Here is a 22,629-nt window from a genome sequence, read left to right as displayed (position 1 = left end):
GATTTATCAAAAAAGCTCCCTAAAAAAAACTAAAACAAATATTAAAACAAATAGGTGCACTTGGTCAAAAAAATAAAAATAAAAAAATAAAATTTTATATAAAATAGATTGTATCCCCTCACTGTTTTCCTAATCCCACCCAAAATTCACCCAAGCTAATCCCCTTACTTAGGGGGGTTAGCAAGCCGCTTGAAGTAGCATTCCCCCTCCACAAGGAAGCCACGAAACAAGGGTTAGTGCGACTCACCTCCTTACTACTCCAATCCCACTCCCTAATCTCTCAAACAAACATGACCTTAGAGGTATCACTAGATGGGTTACTATCTAGATGGGTTACTTGATTGATCCCCGAGTATTAGCTAACTTGAATATTTTAAATATTTTATTTTGATTTTTTTCAGTAATTTGTAATTGATTAAACTTTTATTTAATTTTACATTTATTAGAATAATGAATCTTTTTATCACAATTATAGATAGTAATATTTTGAGTTGATTTTGACTTTTATTACAAATAATAAATTATTATAAGGTCTTATTAATGAAGAGTTTGAGTGACTGCTGTGCAGTTTGCACAACAGTGATTATTCTGCTGTTCATGGAAATTATTTTGAACTTTATTTTCATCATTCGAACCGTTTAATTTTTAAAGAGTATCGAGTAAAATATATCTGTAAAAAATCAAGTTGATCAGATATCGATAGATCCTTCATCAACTCACATTTGTATTCAGTTTAATACTTATATATTTATTTTTTATATATACAAATTCATATTGATGAGAGGTTTATCGATATTCAATTAACTTAATTTTTTATAAATATATTCTATTCAATATTCTTTAAAAATTGAATGATCCGAATGATGAAAATAAAGTATGAAATAATTTCTATGAACGGCAAACTGTACAGTAGTGATCTTGATCCTATTAATGAGTACCTTGAAAGTATTGAAAACAATACTTTAATAATTATAGTTTCCATAAAATGAAACAGTAACAGATATATAAATGATCCTATATAACTCTTACTTATGTCTTGTTTGGGCCACTCTAAAAAAGTTAAAAAGTCAAAAAATCACTATCTTATTTAAATCACATCACTTCTCTACCACATCACTTCAAACTCAACCCATATTTTCTAAAAAGTCAAAAAATTCACTTATTTAGATCATCTCAAACTATCATTTAGTCTGACTTATTATTTTATAAAAATAAAATTATTTTTAATTATTCTGACTTAAATATGATTTTAAACTCATTTACAAAAGAGTGATGTTATTCATAATTATATTTCTTATTTTATGTTCTCACTCAAATATACAAAATAATGGGGCTCACGTCAATAAATATAGGTAAAACCTATTTGCTTATGTCTAAAAGTGAGAAAACGAGATACAAAATAACATGTTTGGTTTCAAATTTTAAAAAATAATTTTTTGAGTTTTTGAATTCGTATTTTTGTATTTTTATCAATTTTTTAAAAATATTTTAATTATTATTATTTTTTTTATTTTTTAGATTCACTTAATCTCGATATACTTAAAATGTATAAAATTTATATAAAATTCACTGTGTACAATAAAATATAAAAATGTAATTAATTTTGATATTTTTTAATTTTAATTTTTTTTTGTATTTGGTGAATTTTTAAATTTTTTTCACAAATATTGTATTTTTTTTAAAGTATATTAGATAAGTGTTTCTGAAAAAGAAAAAAAAATTAGGTACAGAGTTTTTAAAAAATTCACTAAAAATAAAAAAAATGGAAAAAAAAAATCAATTTTAAAATAAAATAAAATAGAGATAACCAAACAAGTACGTGTGACCTATTCACTTTGTATCTAAAAGTGCGAAATGAGGTAGGAAAGAGCATACCATCTACTAACAAATTAACGGAGCTCACATCACCAAGGCTCCGTTTGGCAAGAGCAAAGATAAAATAGGCTATTTTAGTCACAAAAAATAAAATATCACATCTAACCCATAATCATTATATTCTTCTCTCACAAAAAAAGTCAAAAAAGCCAAAAAGCCAAAAAATCCTTCTCAAACCAAACTTTTTAGCCCAGGTTAAAATAGTCAAAAAAGTCAAAAAGCCAACCCACTTCCCAAACGGAGGCTAAAGAAAATGTTCGATATTTTCAAAAAAAAAAAAAAGCATAATGACGTTATAATATATGTTTTAATTTTTGATTAATTATCTTTAATAATGGTGGGCTCACTTCCCTCATCACATAAGAGGTGAATTTATGAGTATAAATATGTGAATCTCTAATATTTTTTCATGAATAAATACATGTAAAAATAAAAAAATAAAATTACATGTAACATTTTATTTTACAAAATCCACCATTATATTTTGAACTTTTGTAGAGTGATTTTATTTGGATTTATTATAAAATTAAAATGCAAAGAAACAGAAAAACCAACGGCGCTCAATAGGATTAGAAGCATGAAGGAGGGTATGGCGCGAACTTCAACGATGCTTCTTCTAAGCTAAAGTCAGCTGTGGCCCCTCGGAAATATAGGCTGCTCCTTCCTCCTTCATCGCCTCTCTCTCTTCTCTCCTCTCTCTCTGTATGTCTTCTTCTATAACAATGTATACATATATGTATATATATACATGCATATCAATTAATTCTTTAAGCTACAATTTCGATCATATTCATCGAATCTCTCCGTGCTTTTCTTAGTTTTTTGCTTCAGATCCTCTGAACAACAACAACAATCGTACAACCACGGTTTCGGACAAGAAAAAGATCTTGTAACTGTAAGATTTGTTCATTTCTGTAGAGATTTATTGTTTCTGTTTGATTTAATGTCTCTATGAAACTTCCTGAATCTTGATTTGCATTTCTCCATTCAATGTTTTAGTTTTTAGTTTGTGGGTTTTTTTTTTTTTTTTTTTTTGTGTGTAATTTTTCTCCCCTCTTTTGATTGGAACATAGGGAGTTTTTATTATTAAAAAAAATATATATATATTTTATATCCCTTGATTTGATCGTAGAAATTTCGGAGGTTTATTTTTTATATTTTTAATTTTACTTGAAGATCCAACTGTTTGCTTGGAAAAGGGTTAGAAAGAAAGAAAGAAAAATTGATTTAACTACTGTAATTTTTTTTTTCTTTCTCTTTTTACTGAGAAATATATCCATAAACATGAGCCTAATAAAACTTTATAATTCAGTTCCATCCCTGGAAGCCAGAATGATAGTCAACATAAGATTCATATGAACCCATTTCCCATTTCTTAAATTTTTTTTCCTCACTTTTCTCACCAACCAAGCAAAGGGTGGAAAATTTTCAATCAGGAAGCTTTTGTGGTATATATGGTTACTGGCAGTTAGAAAAACTGAAAATGACATGTCTTTTGTTATTTTGTTGAAGTACTCTTCTAGTGCCCACACACAAAAAAATAAAATAAATTGAAAATGAACTTTACAACTTGTATTTACTCATGAACTGTTCTAATCTTGCCAGAAATTCCAATGGCTACTAGTATAGCTACTGGAAGCGGCAAATTACATTTCAAAAAGATCTGCGGGGGACAAGGTCGCAGACAAACTTATTGTGTCTCTGCTTTTGCCTTTCAGCGATCCATACAGAAGGACCTCTCAAGGTAAGGTGATAAGGAGCATGGTTATAGTGTTTATCTTGTCTAATGATTTAGTTTTTACATTAGTTTCTAATGTGTTTACTGCAATAATGTTCTGTCTTCAATTCTGAGATAACGTGTCCTTTTGGCCCAAAATTTGTTTTGTTTTAAGTCCTAATTGATTTCAACCGGGAAACATTATTGTTGTGATGTTTGCACCAAATAAATTGTCTTTTTATATATAGATTTTTTGATAGGAATTATACAAAAGTTAAGAATTTTCCATAATCTTAGATCACATCAAGAATCATTCTTTGGTTTTGCAAAAACACCGGCACTCAGTGGCATGTTACCCCACAGGAATTAAGTGGGCCAGACATTGCTCATACATTTTATTTTGTGCACATACTAAAGTCCTATTGTATAGCTTATCAAAAATGCACTTTATATCATTATACCTCATGGCAGAATTTGCAGTCCTTTTCTAGATTAATTTCCGTATCACGAAAAAAGCAGAGTTTCCAAATTTTCAGCATTTATACATACTTCTAAGTTCAGAGACGTGTTTTATACATTCAGGTCATGTGGAGTGTCCAAGTTCTTGCAAGTCCAGAGACGTAACCTCTCCCGCTCTCCAATCGAAGAGAATTCAAAACCCCTCAGAACAGTCACTACATCGTGCTTGAGAGATGGTTCTACAAAGTATTTTGATTTTGCTGTGATTGGTAGTGGAGTTGCTGGCCTTCGCTATGCTCTTGAAGTTGCAAAACATGGAACTGTTGCGGTGATAACCAAGGCTGAGCCTCATGAAAGCAACACAAACTATGCCCAGGGTGGTGTAAGTGCTGTGTTGTGCCCTTCAGATTCAGTGGAGAATCACATGCGGGATACAATTGTGGCAGGGGCTTATCTATGTGATGAGGAGACTGTTAGAGTAAGCTTCAAACACTGATTTTTCCCAAAGTCATTCTTCAGTTCCTCTTATGTCTTGTATGAAAAGTGTTATCCACGTCTACGGGCGATATAAGAACACATCAGGTCTTAAGAATTGGGTTAAAAAATGGAAAATCTACGATGATCGATTCACATACTATCCTTATGTGATTATGATGACAAGCTACTAGGGGTAGTTTATGTTCATTGGCATATGAAATATCAAGAAAATGGTTGTTTTGACAATTTTGTGAACTTTTCTAACAAATTTAACTGTCATGATGCACACTTTTTTTGAGAATAGTTATTTGAGTTACATCTACTCCTGTAATATTAACATGTGGGTACTTAACAGTTGTATATCTTATGCATTCTCATTGAATTGGAATTTGCAAGCTTATGCTAATGTACATGTTCTTACTATGTCTAAGCAATGCCAAATAGATTATTTGAGGCCTCCCAGGCTTTACTGTTGAGCTTAATCTCAGATTTAGTTACATTATCCAGGTCGTGTGTACTGAAGGACCTGATAGAATTCGAGAATTGATTGCTATGGGTGCGTCATTTGATCATGGTGAGGATGGAAACTTGCATTTAGCAAGGGAAGGAGGCCACTCGCATCACAGGATTGTTCACGCTGCTGATATGACAGGGAGGGAGATTGAGAGGGCACTATTGCAAGCAGTTGTCAACGACCCTAATATTTTCATGTTTGAACACCACTATGCAATAGATTTGCTGACTTCTCAGGTTTGCGTTATAATATGCTTCCTCTTATTTGCTCAAATATTAGTCTCACCCTGAATTGTATCTGTTCCCATTCTGGGTTGGCATGAGTGAATGCACATTTTAAGATGCTGTATCACCATGTGAAGATGAGTGTTATCTGTGAAAGCTTTATTAGTGTTTTGTTTGATGGTTTTAGTTAGACCTTCAAGAGGAAATGCTCCACAGGTTTTTACTAACATAAATATGTGTTGCTGGGCTTACAGAATGGTTCTGACACAGTTTGCCATGGCGTTGACGCTTTAAATACTGAAACACAAGAGGTGAGTACAGTGGCTCTTGGCTATATAGTTTCTTTTCATCATTCATTCTTAAAAACATATTTTTAGGTGATAATTTATCTTTTCAGGAAATTTCATATCTTGATCTTACCTTGTTCTACTATAATTTTGCTTTTTCTCAACTCGTAGGTCATACGGTTCATTTCTAAGGTGACCTTGCTTGCATCTGGTGGGGCTGGACATATCTATCCGACTACTACAAATCCTCCGGTAATTTTTTGTTTTCAATTTTTTTAATTGATTGTCGTTGCCTTCTGCAGGGGTGACCATTGGTTTAATGGTTAAGACTTGGCCTCATAACCTTGAGGTTATGGGTTCAAGTCTTAGAACCACCACTTTACGTATTATGCCAAAGGTTAGGTGTGTACTGAATCTTTCCCCTCCCAAACACACATTAATGTGTACTTATTGGGCGTTGTTTTTTATTTTTTGATTGTCGTTGCCTTCTATATTTTGGGATATTTCTGAGAAATGAAGCTTGTCACTCAAAGTTGAAGTTTGTTCTCATCGTTCAAACAGCAAAATGTAGAATTCCGATGCTAGCTATGTCAAACATCCCTCTCGTGGGTTGCTTGAAAGGTGTTTACATTACATGGTTCAATATAATTAAGGCCTAGCAACCATCCTATATTTGACAACTGAGTTTGACCATTTGAGATTCTCACTTTCATTGAAATTTTCTTAACATCAATTGAACTTGTTTTTGACTGGCATCATGAAATTAAAGTTACACAACTGAGTAATGGAGATGGTCTTGCTTGTTTCACAAATTTTAAAGGTGAAATGAATTTGGAGCTTTCTTTTTCCATGCTTCTTTCCTTTCCTAATACAAGCTTTAATTGCCTATAATCAGTTCTACTTCAAATTGTGTGTTGTCTGGTTAAAGAATGAAAATAATAAACTTGTCGGTTTTGTAAAATGCCTCACTGTTTGATTCTTTCTTGATATGTACTTATAGGTAGCCACCGGTGATGGAATGGCGATGGCCCATCGAGCTCAAGCTGTAATTTCCAACATGGAGTAAGTAATGATAAATGCATTGCCCAAAAAATAAATTAGTTCATTCCTCATCATTCCCATGTCAAATTCATTCCATTTAAAAAAATAAAAATTATATTATGCCAGTTGGACTACTCTTCTGAAATGTGTAATGATTCCGAAGTGTGGATATGCCGTGAAATGAAATCATATTGTCATGTTTTTGTATTAGTAACTCTGGTTTGTTGCATTATTTTGTTGCCAGATTTGTTCAGTTCCACCCAACTGCCTTAGCTGATGAAGGCCTTCCCATCACACCAAGCAAGATCCGAGAAAATGCTTTCTTGATCACTGAAGCTGTCAGAGGCGATGGAGGTATCCTCTACAATTTAGACATGGAAAGGTTCATGCCCATGTACGATGAGAGGGCAGAGCTTGCTCCTAGGGATGTGGTAGCCAGAAGCATTGATGATCAACTCAAAAAGCGCAACGAGAAGTACGTGTTACTTGACATAAGCCACAAACCCCGGGAAAAAATTCTCACCCACTTCCCCAACATAGCTGCTGAGTGCCTCCGCTATGGCCTAGACATAACTCACCAACCAATTCCAGTAGTCCCTGCTGCTCATTACATGTGTGGAGGAGTTCGTGCAGGGCTCCAAGGGGAGACAAATGTGCGTGGTCTATATGTGGCTGGTGAGGTTGCTTGCACAGGATTGCACGGAGCTAACCGACTTGCTAGCAACTCATTGCTTGAGGCACTAGTTTTTGCTCGAAGAGCAGTGCAGCCTTCGATAGATCACACAAAGAGTTCTAAAATTGACCATACTGCTTCAGATTGGTGGGATCGACCAGTTGTGCCCTTGTCACTTGGTAGCGACATGTTGGGAAAAATTGTGAGGAGAACGAGGGAGGTGAGGAAGGAATTGCAATCGATCATGTGGGAGTATGTTGGAATTGTTCGATCAACGACAAGATTAGAAACTGCAGAGCAGAGGATTGGGGAGTTGGAGTTGAAATGGGAAGCATATTTGTTTCAGCAAGGTTGGGAACCAACAATGGTAGGGCTTGAGGCTTGTGAAATGAGGAACTTGTTTTGTTGCGCAAAGCTTGTAGTTAGCAGTGCCCTTGCTAGGCATGAAAGCCGAGGACTACATTACACTATCGATTTCCCCAATGTTGTGGAAAGCAAGAGGTTGCCAACAGTTATCTTCCCTTGTGCACTCGTGAATAACACTTGGAGTTCACGACAACTTCAGAATCAACACATGAGATAGAAATGCGAAACATTGAACTTCATTGTTGCAGCAGTCTCAGATTAGAGCCTTTGAAGGGAGCTCACTAGGTTTTCCCTTTTCTCTGTTTTGATTTTGATTTTTTTTTTTTTCCTCCTTGATTCATTGCAACAAATATGGAAAAAAAAGTATTTTTGTTTTGATATTGATTTTGATTTTTTTTGATTCATTGCAACAAATAAAGAAAAAAAAAAGTGTTTTGTACAGTTACTTTTCTGATTGAAATCTTATTTTCTGTGTTCCAATTTAATTGTGTAACCATTAAACTTGTTGAAGTGCATATCAATCAATGTATTCATTGTTATGCATATCCGTTTGCAGAGGCTAAATTATGTTGTATATACGTGTTGTTTTTAACTGGTAATTGACTTGGCATTAGAAAAGAGGATGCAACTGACTAGCATTACAGTCTGCTCTCAGTGGCCATCTCTAAAAATTTAACAAAGCCACCCCCCCCCCCCCCCCCCCCTCTCCCACGGCAGCCCCCAAAAAAAAAAAAAAAAAAAAATGGTGATGTAATAGAACAGCTCAGAGGATGAGAGAGTGTTTTTTTAGTACACTAATTCTATTTTCATTAGTAATTTGTTAGTCGTATGAATGAAAAAATAATGTTTTGATGACTAGATGTCCGGACCGGCTTATATGCATCTCGACTAATGAAAAATAATATTGTCATATCTTTTACACTGAAATATATATTTTTTCTTGTTTATATATGTGTTTTCACATTATTTACTTTAGTTATAGCCTTACTAAAAGGAAGGTCGCTCTAAAACATATACGAGTTTTAGGGACTAAATTTTTTTATTCATAAAAGTGAAAATTTTGTTGTAAAAAATATTGGAGTACCAATTTCCATCATCACGAGGATAGTTGTTAAAAAGTCGATCCGAAAAGTTAAAAGGTAAGTTTCTAGCGACAATTTTAAAAACATTGCTTATAAATGTATTTTTAAGAAAAAAATAATTTGATCCCATAAGTTATCACTAATGTTCAAATTTCGTTGCTAAAAATAAAATAATGACACTTTTAGCAATAAAAATATTTTGTCCATTATTGTAATTTTGTTTCTAATACCTTAATTTGTTGGGATGTTGGTGTAATTATACTAAAATTGTGAAGCTACATGTATTTTTTCAAAATCTCAAGTGAGATCAGTGTAATTTCTCATATTTTTAAAGCATGACAAGAGTGTCCTTCACGAAGGCCCTGATCCTAATGTTAAGCAAATAGATTTTTCACAAAATTAAATTTTTTTTAAAAAAAGGGAAAAAAAAAAAAAAAAAAAACATAGTACAAACACAAAATAGGTTGAGAAAGAAGAGCATCATAGCTTAGAGAAAATCCAACTCATTTTTATGAGATCACTCACTTCCTCCCAATTAAATTCCTCCATTGTAAATAATCCAACTCATTTTCATGAAGTTCAATGGCTGCTGCTTTTTTCTTTTTTTCTTTTTTCTTTTGGTGAATATTAGTATATATTATGAAACTCTGTTGAATGCTTTCTTTTATATTTGAATGAAGTTCTTATCTTTTGCCAAAACAAACAAATAAACTAACTGACTTTAACAAACAAAATTAAGTTTCATTCAAGTTACAACACACTAATTCACACAATTTCAACATGTGATGATCTAAGCAGCCAGCCAAAGAAAACTTCTTTAAATTCCCACATTTTGGGTCCATTTTTATGACATGTGGCATCCCAAGTAACCACAAACAAATCCCAATTTGTGGATCTACCACCTTAAAATTCTCATTCCATGCATGCATGAATGTGTGTGATTCTCTGTCTCTATATATATGCCTTGACCTTGCAATCCGAAACTGGGCGGTGAAACAGGACTTCTATTCTATTTGAACTGAGAGAGAGAAAAGGTTGCTCACAAGGCAACCTTAACCATGGAGTCTAGGTCATCAATTTGGGCACTTGGGTGGTTGTTGTTTTTCACATTGGTGGTTGGTGAAAACGGCGTCGTTGCTAACAGTAGTAATAGTAAGCGTGATGGATCAAGGGACTGCAAGTTTCCTGCAATATTCAATTTCGGAGACTCTCATTCGGACACTGGAACTACATCGGCCGCCTTTGATTCTCTTGGTGCACCACGCGGCATGAGTTTTCCCGGCTTGCCTGGAAGGGCTTGCGACGGCCGTCTCATCATAGATTTCATAGGTAAAGTACAAGTGTTGGCGTGTGTTTTATGGGTTGTGTTTTTCTGAAAAGAAAATTTCTATTCATATAAACAACAGCACAAGAATAATGTCATTTTTGTAGCTAAAATTCATCTTCCTGATTGTTTTATCCATATATTCTGTATGTATGTCATTACTCTTTTTGAAAAGATAATTTTGTATTTACAAAAATACTTGCAGTCTAAACATTTTTTTGTATAGTCCCTCTTTCTCCCTTAGAATAGTTTTTGTAGACGAGAAAGGATTTCGTGGAAGCAAATTACATTTTACAGAGATTATCTTTAAAAACGCCTCGAAATGTACAATTTACTTCTGGATTGTCTCAACAAATAACAAAAAAATTACATAATTTTTTTTTTTTTTTTTTTGGGGAAGAACTATGTATTTTATTGTGATAGTTTATTTCAAAATACAAGACTCCGTATCGAAACACATATAATTGCTTGTAATTATTTTATTTTTATTTTTTTGTCTTACTAATTTTCTAAATAATTTTTAATCATTTTGGATAACGCTTTCATCCTTTATATTATTATGATTGTTGGCACAAAGTTAGCCAATGTTTATTTTAGAGGTGGCAGGTATGGACGGATCAAAATGAATTATACATTTAAAATAAGAAAAATATTTAAGAACACTAAAAGTAAAGTTCTAATGAGAGTTCTACTTATGTAACAGTGAGTCTCACTTATGAATGATTTGATATACATGTCTTTTTTTTTTTTGTTTTTATTATTTTTATTCCATGCCACATCATTAGAGCCATTGTTAGAGCTCCAAATTTAGAGCTATCAATCCAAACCCGCCTATTTAATAAATGAGCTTAAATGAGTTGGGTTGAATTAGATACAAGTTGGACAAATAAACCCAACCAACTCATTTATTTCATTTTTTTTTGTAAATATATATATATATTTTAAAAATTATTTTATTATTATTATTTTTTAAAAATATTTTTTTTTTCTAAAACATATATATATATTATTTTTTAAAATATTTTTTTAATTTTTAATTTTTTTCTAAATTTTTATTTTCATTTTTTATTAACAAAAATTATTTATAAAATTTTAGAATTGATGGTAGAAAGGTGCCCATTTAGACGGATTTAAATATGTACCCATATCTAATCTATGTAAATCCAATTATAATTGGGTTAACAATGAGCAGTCCATTCAAACTCATTTATTGATCTGGGCCGATTAATATATGTTTTAAATTAATATAATTGCATAGATTTATGGGTTTGGATTAAAATTGTCAACTCTAATCTCGTCTCCTTTCTAGTGTGACTGATCATCTTCTCAAAGTAGCTACTAATAACTAGTGATAGGGTTTACAAAGGATAGGGTTTACAAGCTAAGGGCTCAGTACCCAGATGCAGTAATAACATATGTTGACATATATTCAGTTAAACACAGACTTATAGTCAATGCAAAGAATTATGGTAAACTTACAACTTTAATTTTACGTTTTCAAAGTTAAATCACAATTGTTAGGATTGTTGCGTCCAATCATTTATTTTATTTTATTTTATTTTATTTGTTGCAGCTGAGGATTTGGGACTGCCATACTTGAATTCACCAGAGGACACAATAGGGTCAAATTTTACGCATGGTGCTAATTTTGCAACAGGATCAACGATGATCAATCCAGACGTCGTTTATGGATCCACCGTCCCATTCCACCTAGATGTCCAAGTCTCTCAGTTCTTTCAATTAAAGTCCCACGCCATTGCCCAACATGAGCAACTTCGCAATCACAGTCTGTTTCTTTCTTTCCACCTAATTTTCATATACTTCGATACCATCAAGAATATTTTGATTCAATTCAACTTGTCATTCATCACTAAGCTATTACACTTTATATAGACGTTTGTTACAACTGTTAACCCAACTTGAGTCAAACTAAGGCCAAGTTTGGGAAGACTAAATAAGTGCACTTTTTGTCTTTTTGGACTAAAAAATTGAGGTTGAAAATATGGATGTTTGGGTTAACTTTTTGACTTTTTATTGAAAAATGTGTAATAAAAAATTATAAAAATTGATTTGTAGGGAAAAATTTGAATTGGAAGTTGTGCAGCCGTAATTGTTGACTTTTGGTGAATAGTGTTAACTTTTTAACTTTTTGAGTAACTTTTTGACTTTTTGGCTTTTTTAGAACATCCCAAACTTGACCTAACTAAGAGAGATTACACACTAACTCTAACAGTAAACAGTTATATTCTCATCAGTATTGTCCTTAGTTTGGTGTCATTTTGATTTCTAATATTTCTAATTATATTAATTCCAACCCTAAAACACAAATGAAAAAGGACAAAACGTAGCCTTATAGTATTTCAGAATAAAATTGACATAATTAAAAATTTGGAGCCAGTGTGACACACATACTGCATACTTTAGAGAATAAAAATGAATTGTATCATCATTATTATGTTAATTATTTAGATGATGATTTGAAATTGAATTAATTTAACTCAAATCAACCACTTTAAAATTTGGAGGACTAAATTGATTCATGTAAAAAGGGTTGAGTATAGAACGTATAGAGTAATTTGTGTAGTTCATGGAATTGGTATTGATCTCTACATCGATACTATCGTAAGGTTTTGTCATGATCTTTCCTACTGAAGTTATTTCTTTTAATTCTAATTGTTTTAAATTTGATAATTATTATGATTGATCTAAACTGTTACACACGTAAATATTTATCCAGACTTTTAGTATAAGTATTATATAATGCTAAATCAAGGGGTTCTACCCTAATTGGCTAACTCTTTAGTCACCAAGTTTTTCATCAGGGAAGATCTTGAGTTTTACTCTTAGGGGGTGAAATGGGAGAGTAAGATTTTTTTGTAAGGTGTATGAGTATAAGTTTTAACTCTTTAAGATGTTAATCTAGCAACTAATCATTAATTTTCGCCGATAAAAAAAAAAGAAAAAGAGTATTATATAATGCTAACAATGATGGTTGTTTGTGGCATTCAGGAAATAACCCACCAATTCAAAACAACCTCCCAGAGCCCAAAGTCTTTCCAGAGGCTTTATACACCATTGACATTGGGTCAAATGACAAGCTTGACAATCTTTCCATCTCTAAGAACATGAACCAGTTCTCCAATTCCGTACAGGTAAAAACATATTTCTAACTTCTAAGTTGAGTTTGTGTTACCATTTGATGTTTGATCATTTGAGAATTGTGTATAGTAGTCTCTCTCATTTGAGGATGTGAAATGTTCAAGAAGAAAAATGTAAGCTTCTCTTCTATTTGTAGAAAAATTAGATCTGTCTAATTCAACCCACTAGGCTCTGAACCATTTCAATGTTTCAATCAATTCAAAATTTATGTCCTTGTCTGCAAATTATTTGTTAAAAATTAGATTGATATAATAAATGTAGTCACATATATAATTTGATTATATTTAACCCCAACGGGTTGGTTTAATGGTTGCAACTTAGAACCTAGGGGTGTGCTCTCTTTAAGTCTTAGGTTCAACTACCATTAGGAGCAATTTGCTCTTTGGGGCTATGCCCGTGTGACTCTACTCTGGATTTTTTCGATCCACGAGGAGGGAGTGTTTTGTGTGGGTCTCAAGATTAGTTGAGGTGTGCGTAAATCCAGTCATCAAATTTTTATTTTTATTTTTATTATATTTGTTTTTAGAGAAATGGACGGTATTCTTAAAATCATATTTTTCATCTATTCATTTCAAAATAAATATGATAAAACCATGTAATTATAATTATCAAAACAATTTTAATTTTCACAACAAAAAATTAAATCTAAAAAAATGTCAAGAATTCGATTGCATGCCGAAGATTTAAACTTGGTATGACGTATCACCCTCAAAATAAAATCTGATCATCCACATATTTCATATTTCAAATTTTAAACCTTTTTTTTTTTTTTTGAGTATGTAACATTGTTCTGTAAGGATTGAAACTAGAATAGTGCTTATACAAACGAAAAATTTATACAAAATTTTGATCAAAAATTTTGTACAAATCAAAAAAATTGATAAACTATGTGCCAACCTAATTAGATTTTCCATAAGCAATTGATGCATTCATCCTTAGGCTTTTTCTGTATTTTTTATTTTTTGGTTGTAGACCTTTTACTACATTTTAATCAGTACAACTTTTCCCTTGGCCAATTATTCAAAAAAAAAAAAAAAAATTGATCAAGAATGATGTGGCAACTTGATTCTCATTTGATGGTGTGCTAGCATATGATTGAACTCTCTTTCGGGTGTCAACCTACTCTGGATTAGTTCGAGTCCTATGATACTTTTTGCACCTCCCTTCTTTATTGATTGTATCCATGTTCTTACATTGAAGTAATCAATAAAATTTATTTTGCCAATAATAATAATAATAAAAAAAAACCCTCAGAATTTTAAAAGGTCCATCAATGTCACTTGTATTTTTAAGATGTTATTCCATCAGAATTTTGGCAGTGTTGTTTGTGTAATTATAGGCATCCCCTTTATTCTAAACTGATAGGCTTAAAACCCATTATGTATGGGTTCTCTATACAAATATTTTTGTCAATATATCATCGCTCTTTTAGGATTATCATTACCATATTATTCCGATATAAAATTATGTATAAATTTTTTGTTTGTGCACCCTTTCCTTGAAATTAACACGTGTTTCATGGTTCATGTTATTTTCAGAGGCTACTTAGGGGAGGAGCAAAGTACTTGTGGATACATAATATTGGCCCGGCTAGCTGCACACCCTCCGGTCATAACACATGCAAGAATGAGCCAGGATGTGTGCTAGATCAAAATGGGTGTGATATAAAATCCAGCAAGTCGATTCAGGAGTTCAATAAACAACTGAAAGATACGGTTTATAAGCTAAGGGCTCAGTACCCAAATGCAGTAATAACATACGTTGACATATATTCAGCTAAACACAGGCTTATAGTCAATGCAAAGAATTATGGTAAACTCACAACTTTAATTTTAGGTTTTCAAATTATTTCCACCATCTCACTAAAAATATGATGGGTTTTTAATTTTGGTTGTAAGGCCTTACAATTGGCAGGTCAGTGTCTTTTGAACTCTTGAAACCTCTCTGCAATTCATCGCATAATTGTTTAGTCTAATACCCTAACAATCTCCTCAGAAACGTAGTTGGGCTTTTATACCAATTTTAGGCATCTTTGCACACTCCATTACCCCACATTCATCATCTCTCTTGAAATTAATTAGTGTTTAGCTAGGGTTTTGGATTTTGTTTTAAGATCTCATATGGTTAATTGATCAGTATCTCTTTAGCTTTCCAAGCCTTACCACATAAGGGTTTGGATTGTTTGGTCTCACATTCTAACTGATCAGTCTAATACTTGTGTCTACATTAAAATAAGAAGGGTTTTAGTTTTGGTTTTGATGTCTTGCAATCAATTGGTCATGTCTCTTGAACCCTTCAAACCCCGTGCACGTCGCTGCATGAGGCTGAATTGTTGGTCCTATACCCTAACAATCTTCTAAGCAACCATTCTTGGGCATCTTGAACCCACCTCATATCATACCAACTTTTTGGCATCTTTGCACTCTCCACTAAGTCCATTTTCTCCATCTCTCCAAAATCTAATTGGTATTAACAAGGGTTTTGACCACCAACAATCAGCGCCTTTCAAACATTTGAAATGTTTTCCCAATTTGGGGCGACTTATTAAAGCTGCATATAATTTTTTTTCCCCTTTTCTCTAATGTATGCTTAGAATGTTGTATGTGTCACACTTGAACTTTTAACCTCATAATGAGGTGTAGTATTTGTGAGTTGTAAATTGTTACATGCATGAAAGTATATCTAATTGCTTTTGGGATGTGATTGGCAGGTTTCACTAATCCATTCAAGTTCTGTTGTGGCAATGAGTTTCACACATGCGGTGCTGTAGATTTTAATGGAAATCTCTTGGTCAATGCATGCAATGATCCACAAAAGTACATTAGTTGGGATGGTCTACACTACTCCCAGGCTGCCAATCAGATTGTTGCAAAGTTTGTTGTCAATGGCTCCTTCTCTGATCCACCAGTACCTGTTGCAAAGGCTTGTTATAAGCAATACTGAAAAAACTATATGTATATGTATCCATCAATACTCAAAGAAGAGGTATTGACGATCTTTGATTAAAGGCATGTACATGTCTTTGGTATCTCCATAATATACTCCGAAATTTGTCATCACTTGTAACTTTTATATGTATTATCATTTAATATTTTAATGAGTAAATAAATAAGAGTTTAGGGACTAAATTTTTTTGTCTTAAAAATGAAAATTTTGTTGCAAAAAAAGTTTGGGACAAATTCTTGTCATCGTGAAAATAGTCACTAAAAAGTTATCTTGAAAAGTAAAAAAAAAAAAAAAAAAAATTAGCGACAATGAAAATGTCTCTAATAAATGCATTTTTAGAAACAAAATAATTTGTTTCCAAAAAGTTTTTTTTTTTTAATTTTTTCATTGTTAAATGTCCAATTTTGTTGCTAAAAATACAATAATAACATTTTTGACAACAAAAATATTTCGCCACTAAAAAGTGACTTTGTTCCTAAATTTTGTCACTAAAATCTTAATTTATTATAATAAATTCTATACATAAATGAAAAATCATGTGGAACTCGTATGAATTTTATTATATATATTATCATGTGGAACTCGTACATTTGTGTCTATTAATAACAAAATCCTATAAAAAAATTATTTATTTATAAAATTTTCATATTTTAATTTGCTACTTTCATCCGAGTCCGGATCCTCAGCCGCCCTCTCCTGCAGCGCCCCAAAACGACATCGTTTTGGGATAACGTTTTAATTAAAAAAAAATAGAATAGGAGCAAATCAGAGTCTCTTCCCTCTCTCTCATCTTCTCCAAAACCTCTCAAACTCTGAAACCCACCTCTCTAGCATTCTCTTCTTCCCACTCCAAGAAACGATGAGGCCATTTCTGTCCTCTTATTTAAACCTACATGAGATTTTCCTAAATCAGCCAATAAATCTCGAAGAACCCCCAATTTTTTTTATCAATTAATTTGTTTGTCAGCTTCTCAATCATCCCAATTCAAAGGAAATTGATTAAATAAAAAACCACCTCTTCAAAACTAAACTAAAACTCTAACCCAAGAACCTCCAAGATCTCACACTAACACCCATCAAAATCATCACAAAAGATTTAGTTTTTTTTTGTGAAAATCAAAGTCCTCCAACCTTTACGTTTCTGCGCAATGATAATTCCTCGAACCTGTTAAAGAGTCTAGTCATGATCAAGAAGCTTCTAGTCCTGATCAAGCTGCTCCAGCTCCTCATCAGCACCTGCAACAGTTGTGACTACAGCTACATCACAGCTACATCATTGCTTCAGTTAGATGGTTACAGATCTTGTTAGACAGTTACAGATCAGTTAGATAGTTAACAGAGTAGTCAGGTAGTTACAGCATAAACTAGAGTTACTTGGTTTGTTATGCATTAGTTAGCTTGAACCAGAGTTAGTTTGTGTAGGTTATAAATATCCTCACTTCTGTAAATTGTATTTCATTCTTTCTGAATAATAAAAAAACAAATATTGTTACTCTCTGCAAAATATCTACTATCTGTTTTGGTATCAGAGCCATTATCTCTTGCGAGCATTAGTGCTTGAGGATTCATCAATGGCATCTTCCCTGCCATCTCTGAATCTGTCCTCCCCTGCTGTATCTTCTTCTTCATCTTCTATACCTCCAAATCTTGCACTACTCATTACAAATCTGAATGCCTTTGTCACTGTCAAACTTGATGCCACAAATTTTATTATCTGGAAGAATCAAGTTCACAATATTCTGAAAGCTACTCAGCTTCTCAGTTTTGTTGATGGTACACAGGAATGTCCATCATCCACTATTGTTGATGCACACAATCATGAGGTTCAGAATCCAGATTATACAAATTGGATTTTGATAGACTCTCATATTCTCAGTTGCTTAACTGCAACTCTCTCACCATCTATCTTCACATCTGTGTTACATTGTTCCACAAGCCATGAAGTATGGAGTGTTCTTCTCAAACGGTTCACCTCTTTGTCACGATCACATATTCACCAGTTGAAGAATAAACTTAGTCAAATTGTAAAAAAAGGCCACACAATGGATACTTACCTGACGCAGATCAAGTCTATTGTTGACCAATTGGCTTTAGCTGCATCACCTGTTGATGATGAGGATCTGGTTCTCCTAATTCTTAATGGATTGCCTGATGAATATAATGCATTCAAAACAGCAATCAGAACTAGAGTTGAAACTATATCCATTGGAGAGCTCTGTTCCCTATTAAATTCTGAATCCATTCATGTTGAAGCTGCATCTAAGCAAGCTCTTGCTTCAGAACTACCTTTTGCTTATCATGTTTCCAGCACTTCTTCTAGAGGTGGCTTTAGAGGTGGTTCTTACAGAGGTCGAGGAGGAGGAAGACCTGGTAGCAGATTCTTCAAAGGAAATTCTAGTTCTAGCAATGCTATATTTCGAGGAAAAGGCAGATCTTCTACTTCAGGTCATACAGGCCAAGGTCACACAGGACCTCAGTTCTATCATTCAAGTTCTACTGGTTCTACTGCACACTCTGCTACTTCTCATCCTCATTCTCATTCTTCTCAAGTGATTTGTCAGATCTGTGGAAAATTGAATCACTCAGCATTAGAGTGTTGGTACAGATTGGACACATCTTCTTTCCACTCTTCAAGGCCTCAAACTCATCAAGCCTATATTACCAATACAAATCAGGTTGCTACTAGTTCTCCTGCTGACAGTGCTTCTACCAACTGGTTTCTTGATTCTGCAGCTACTAGTCATATCACAAATGACTTGAACAATCTATCTTCCTATCAACCATATCATGGACATGATCAGGTTACTGTTGGTGATGGAACTGCCTTACCTATTCATCACACTGGTCAAGGTCTTCTCCCCACTCATTCTTTTCCTTTCCATCTCTCAAACATGCTTCATGTACCTTTTATATCTTCCAACTTAATTTCTGTTCATCAGCTTATTTATGATAATCATTGCACTATTACTTTTGACAAAGATATGTTCATTATACAGGACAAGAGTACCAAGAAGGTGCTATATAAAGGTCTTCATTCCCATGGTCTTTATCATCTCCCTAGTGCTGCTCCATCTTCTGCATCTGTATCACCAGCTTGTTTCCAGTCCACTGTTAACTCTTCTCATTGGCATTTTAGATTAGGCCATCCTTCTTCAAGGAAACTTCAGCACATTATTACACATCATTTGTTACCTTCTTTATCTGTAAATGTTACATCTGGTATTGATAATAAAATGTGCTCTCATTGTTGTGTTTCCAAAAGTCATAGACTTCCTTTTAGCTTGTCCAATTCTACAGTTAATAAGCCATTAGCTCTTATTCACTCTGATGTATGGGGACCATTTACTTCCTCTGTTTCTTCCTACAAGTATTATGTGTTGTTCATTGATGACTATAGCAAGTTTACATGGTTGTTCCCTCTCCATTATAAAAGTGAAGTTTTTCATAAGTTTGTGGAATTTAAAGCATTTGTTGAAACACAATTCTCTACTCAATTACAAGTGTTAAGAAGTGACAATGGTGGTGAATATCTTAGCACCAAGTTTCATGATTTCTTAAAGCATCATGGTATTCAACATCAGTTAAGTTGTCCTCACACACCTGCTCAAAATGGAGTAGCAGAGAGGAAACATAGACATCTCATAGAGACTACTATTGCTCTTATGCATCACTCTGCCTTGTCTCTTGCTTATTGGTTTGATGCCCTTGCCACATCTGTTTATCTCATTAATAGACTTCCTACAGCTAAGATCAATTTTCTTACTCCTTTTGAAATGTTGTACCACCATGCTCCTGATTATACATTGCTCAGAACTTTTGGTTGCAGATGTTATCCATGGCTTAAACCTTATGTTTCCAATAAACTTCAACCTAGGTCTGTGCCTTGTGTGTTTCTTGGTTACATTCCATCTACCAAGGGCTATAGGTGTCTTGATCCTACTACTGGACAAATTCATGTTTCCAGACATGTTGTTTTTGATGAAGATGTCTTTCCTTTTGCTTCTTCTCCATCAGTTAAGCCTGCTTCTCCATCTTTGCCCCAGCTGACCTCATTTTTCTGGTCTGCTCCATCTGCAGATTTTCCTGTTTCAGCTCAGTCACAGTCCCACACTTCAGCACAATCACAAACACCAAGTCCTGCTTCAACTCAATCCCCACAGTCACCAAATTTACCACAGTCTCAGATCTCACCACATTCACCAAGTCCAATTGTTTTTGGTCACTTTGATTCTGTTCCAGCCACTGCTGCTCCTCTTGGCAGTCTGCCTGCTGTTTCTGCTCCAACTACTGGTTTGCTTCAGTCTGCTGATACTGGTTTGTCTAAGTCTGCTGCTACTCTGTCTCAATCTGCTGATTTGTTTCCTTCTTCTTCTATCTCTAAGCCTACTTCTCAGCCCCAAATTCCCATCTCTTCCTTATCTGTTCTTTTACCTCCTATTCCTTCCTCTCATTCTATCCACTCCAATTCTCCTCCTAACATTCATCCCATGATCACTAGGTCTAAATCTTTGCACCAGTGTTTTCTCACCTCTTCTGGGTATACTGAGCCTCAATCCTATCAGGAGGCCTCTCAATCCAGTGCATGGACTACTGCCATGAAGGAGGAATACACTGCCTTGATCAAACAAGGTACTTGGACTTTGGTCCATCTTCCTCCCAACAAAAAGGCTATTGGTTGTAAATGGGTATTTCGCCTTAAGAAAAATTCTGATGGGACTATTGCTCGGCATAAAGCCCGATTGGTTGCAAAAGGGTTTCTTCAAACTGAGGGTATTGATTACTTTGAAACATTTAGTCCCGTTGCCAAACAACCTACTATCAGAATTCTCCTCTGTTTGGCTCTTCATTTTCAATGGTCTATTAAACAGCTGGACATTTCCAATGCCTTTCTTCATGGTATTTTAGAGGAGGAAGTGTATATGCATCAACCTATTGGTTTTGTTGATCCAAACAAACCTTCCCTAGTTTGCAAACTCAATAAAGCCTTGTATGGCCTCAAGCAAGCACCTAGGGCCTGGTTCTCTACTTTTTCCTCTTTTCTTCTTACTCAAGGTTTTAAGGCTAGTCATTGTGATTCCTCTCTATTTGTTAAAAAGACTTCTCACTCTATCACTATTCTTTTAATCTATGTTGATGACATTTTACTTACAGGAAGTGATTCTTCCTATATTTCCACTCTCATTACTCAGATGCATTCTACCTTTTCTATGAAAGAATTGGGGCTGATCAATTATTTTTTAGGAATCTCAGTTACTACTTCTTCCTCAGGATATTTTTTATCTCAAAGAAAGTATGCTACTGACATTTTGGTTAAAGCTGGTATGACAAACTGCAAATCTTCTCCTTCCCCTTTGCCTCTCAAAACTTGTACTGATTCAGTTGATGATTTACCCTTTTCTCAGCCTTCTCTCTATCGTAGTCTTGTTGGTGCATTACAATATCTTACTATTACGCGTCCTGACCTCACTTTTGCTGTTAATCATGCATGTCAATTTCTTCAATCCCCTCTTACCAGTCATTTTGCTTTGGTAAAAAGAATTCTCCGATATCTGAAAGGCACTCTTCATCAAGGTCTCCATTTTACTCCTGGTCCTCTTACCTTACATGCCTTTTCTGACTCAGATTGGGCAGGCTGTTCCCTTGACCGCCGCTCAACCACTGGTTATTGTGTGTTTTTAGGTCCTAATTTGATTTCTTGGTCCGCTAAGAAGCAACCTACCGTGTCAAGATCTTCCACTGAGGCTGAGTATAGAGCCCTTGCTCAAACTGCTGCTGAATTAAGCTGGCTTGGCATGCTACTGTCAGATCTTCATATCACAATGCTAATCCATATATATATACATAGCTTTATTAAAGCTATGATCTTCGCCAACCAGTTGCCTTTGAGCTTGAAGAAAAGAACTAAAAAATTCTGCAACTTTAATACAATGAGAGAGAAAGAAAGAGAGAGGATCTAGGCAGTCGTAGAAGGCTGTGAAAGGCTAGTGATTTGCAAGGGTGACCCAAAGAAAGAGTCTGGATCTGCCGTTGCCTTTCTTCTTCTCCCTTCTTCTCCTTTTCTGATTTGCTCTTGCTCTTTTTTTTTTTTTTAATTGAAATTTTACCTCAAAACGATGTCGTTTTGGGACGCCGTAGGAATAGCCGCAAAAGAGGGCAGCCGAGGATCTAAATTCCTTTCATCCAATTTAGATCTTAACTTGTGGCTTGTTCTTTGCTTTCATCACTGAAATTTTAAGATGAATACTTACTACAATTATTTTCATTTTAAACTATTATTTTCCATAAAAATTAAGTTCGATTATTATAACTTATTAATAATTCATCTTCAATGACACAACAGCCACCGTAACCATTACCTTGTCACCACAAATTACAATCATTATCGTTGCCTCCCGTACTTCATCACCACCACCTCATTTGACTATCTGACCACCGCCTTGGGAAAGGGCTTAGGTGTTGTTTTGTTGGTTTTTCGATATACTTAA

The 22,629-nt window shown here is 34.0% G+C and overlaps 2 protein-coding genes across 3 annotated transcripts; both read left to right on the top strand.

Annotated features, from left to right (window-relative positions):
* The first annotated feature begins 2,274 nt into the window (after positions 1 to 2,274).
* On the top strand, positions 2,275 to 8,176 carry AO (L-aspartate oxidase). Of its 2 annotated transcripts, XM_028219141.2 has the most exons (9): positions 2,275 to 2,577; positions 2,694 to 2,770; positions 3,481 to 3,619; positions 4,175 to 4,529; positions 5,036 to 5,278; positions 5,521 to 5,577; positions 5,725 to 5,805; positions 6,554 to 6,615; positions 6,839 to 8,176. In XM_028219141.2, exons 3-9 carry the CDS (start codon positions 3,489 to 3,491, stop codon positions 7,848 to 7,850), a joined length of 1,941 nt encoding a protein of 646 aa, XP_028074942.2. In that variant the 5' UTR covers positions 2,275 to 2,577; positions 2,694 to 2,770; positions 3,481 to 3,488; the 3' UTR covers positions 7,851 to 8,176. The 2 variants fall into 2 exon arrangements, with proteins under 2 accessions (XP_028074942.2, XP_082723727.1); XM_082867601.1 differs by lacking the exon at positions 2,275 to 2,577 and having other exon boundaries at positions 2,580 to 2,770.
* Positions 8,177 to 9,773: 1,597 nt separating this feature from the next.
* On the top strand, positions 9,774 to 22,629 carry LOC114277225 (retrovirus-related Pol polyprotein from transposon RE1). The gene is made up of 7 exons (XM_082924123.1): positions 9,774 to 10,044; positions 11,613 to 11,825; positions 13,049 to 13,191; positions 14,737 to 15,010; positions 15,909 to 16,120; positions 17,674 to 21,944; positions 22,485 to 22,629. The coding sequence occupies exons 1-7, from the start codon at positions 9,774 to 9,776 to the stop codon at positions 22,627 to 22,629; spliced, it is 5,529 nt and encodes a 1,842-aa protein (XP_082780249.1).

This window comes from Camellia sinensis, chromosome 4, assembly GCF_055761805.1.
Source record: "Camellia sinensis isolate YWXY chromosome 4, ASM5576180v1, whole genome shotgun sequence".
Lineage (NCBI taxonomy): Eukaryota > Viridiplantae > Streptophyta > Magnoliopsida > Ericales > Theaceae > Camellia > Camellia sinensis.
Note: the sequence above shows the minus strand (reverse complement) of the source record. Positions and strands in the feature narration are given on the sequence as shown.

Coding starts and splice junctions, on each gene's coding strand:
- LOC114277225 (XM_082924123.1), top strand. CDS start 9,774: ATGGAGTCTAGGTCATCAATTTGGGCACTTGGGTGGTTGTTGTTTTTC. Junction 11,826..13,048: donor TGAGCAACTTCGCAATCACA/GTCTGTTTCTTT, acceptor TGTGGCATTCAG/GAAATAACCCACCAATTCAA. Junction 21,945..22,484: donor AGCTGGCTTGGCATGCTACT/GTCAGATCTTCA, acceptor ATGACACAACAG/CCACCGTAACCATTACCTTG.
- AO (XM_028219141.2), top strand. CDS start 3,489: ATGGCTACTAGTATAGCTACTGGAAGCGGCAAATTACATTTCAAAAAG. Junction 3,620..4,174: donor ATACAGAAGGACCTCTCAAG/GTAAGGTGATAA, acceptor TTATACATTCAG/GTCATGTGGAGTGTCCAAGT. Junction 4,530..5,035: donor GTGATGAGGAGACTGTTAGA/GTAAGCTTCAAA, acceptor TACATTATCCAG/GTCGTGTGTACTGAAGGACC.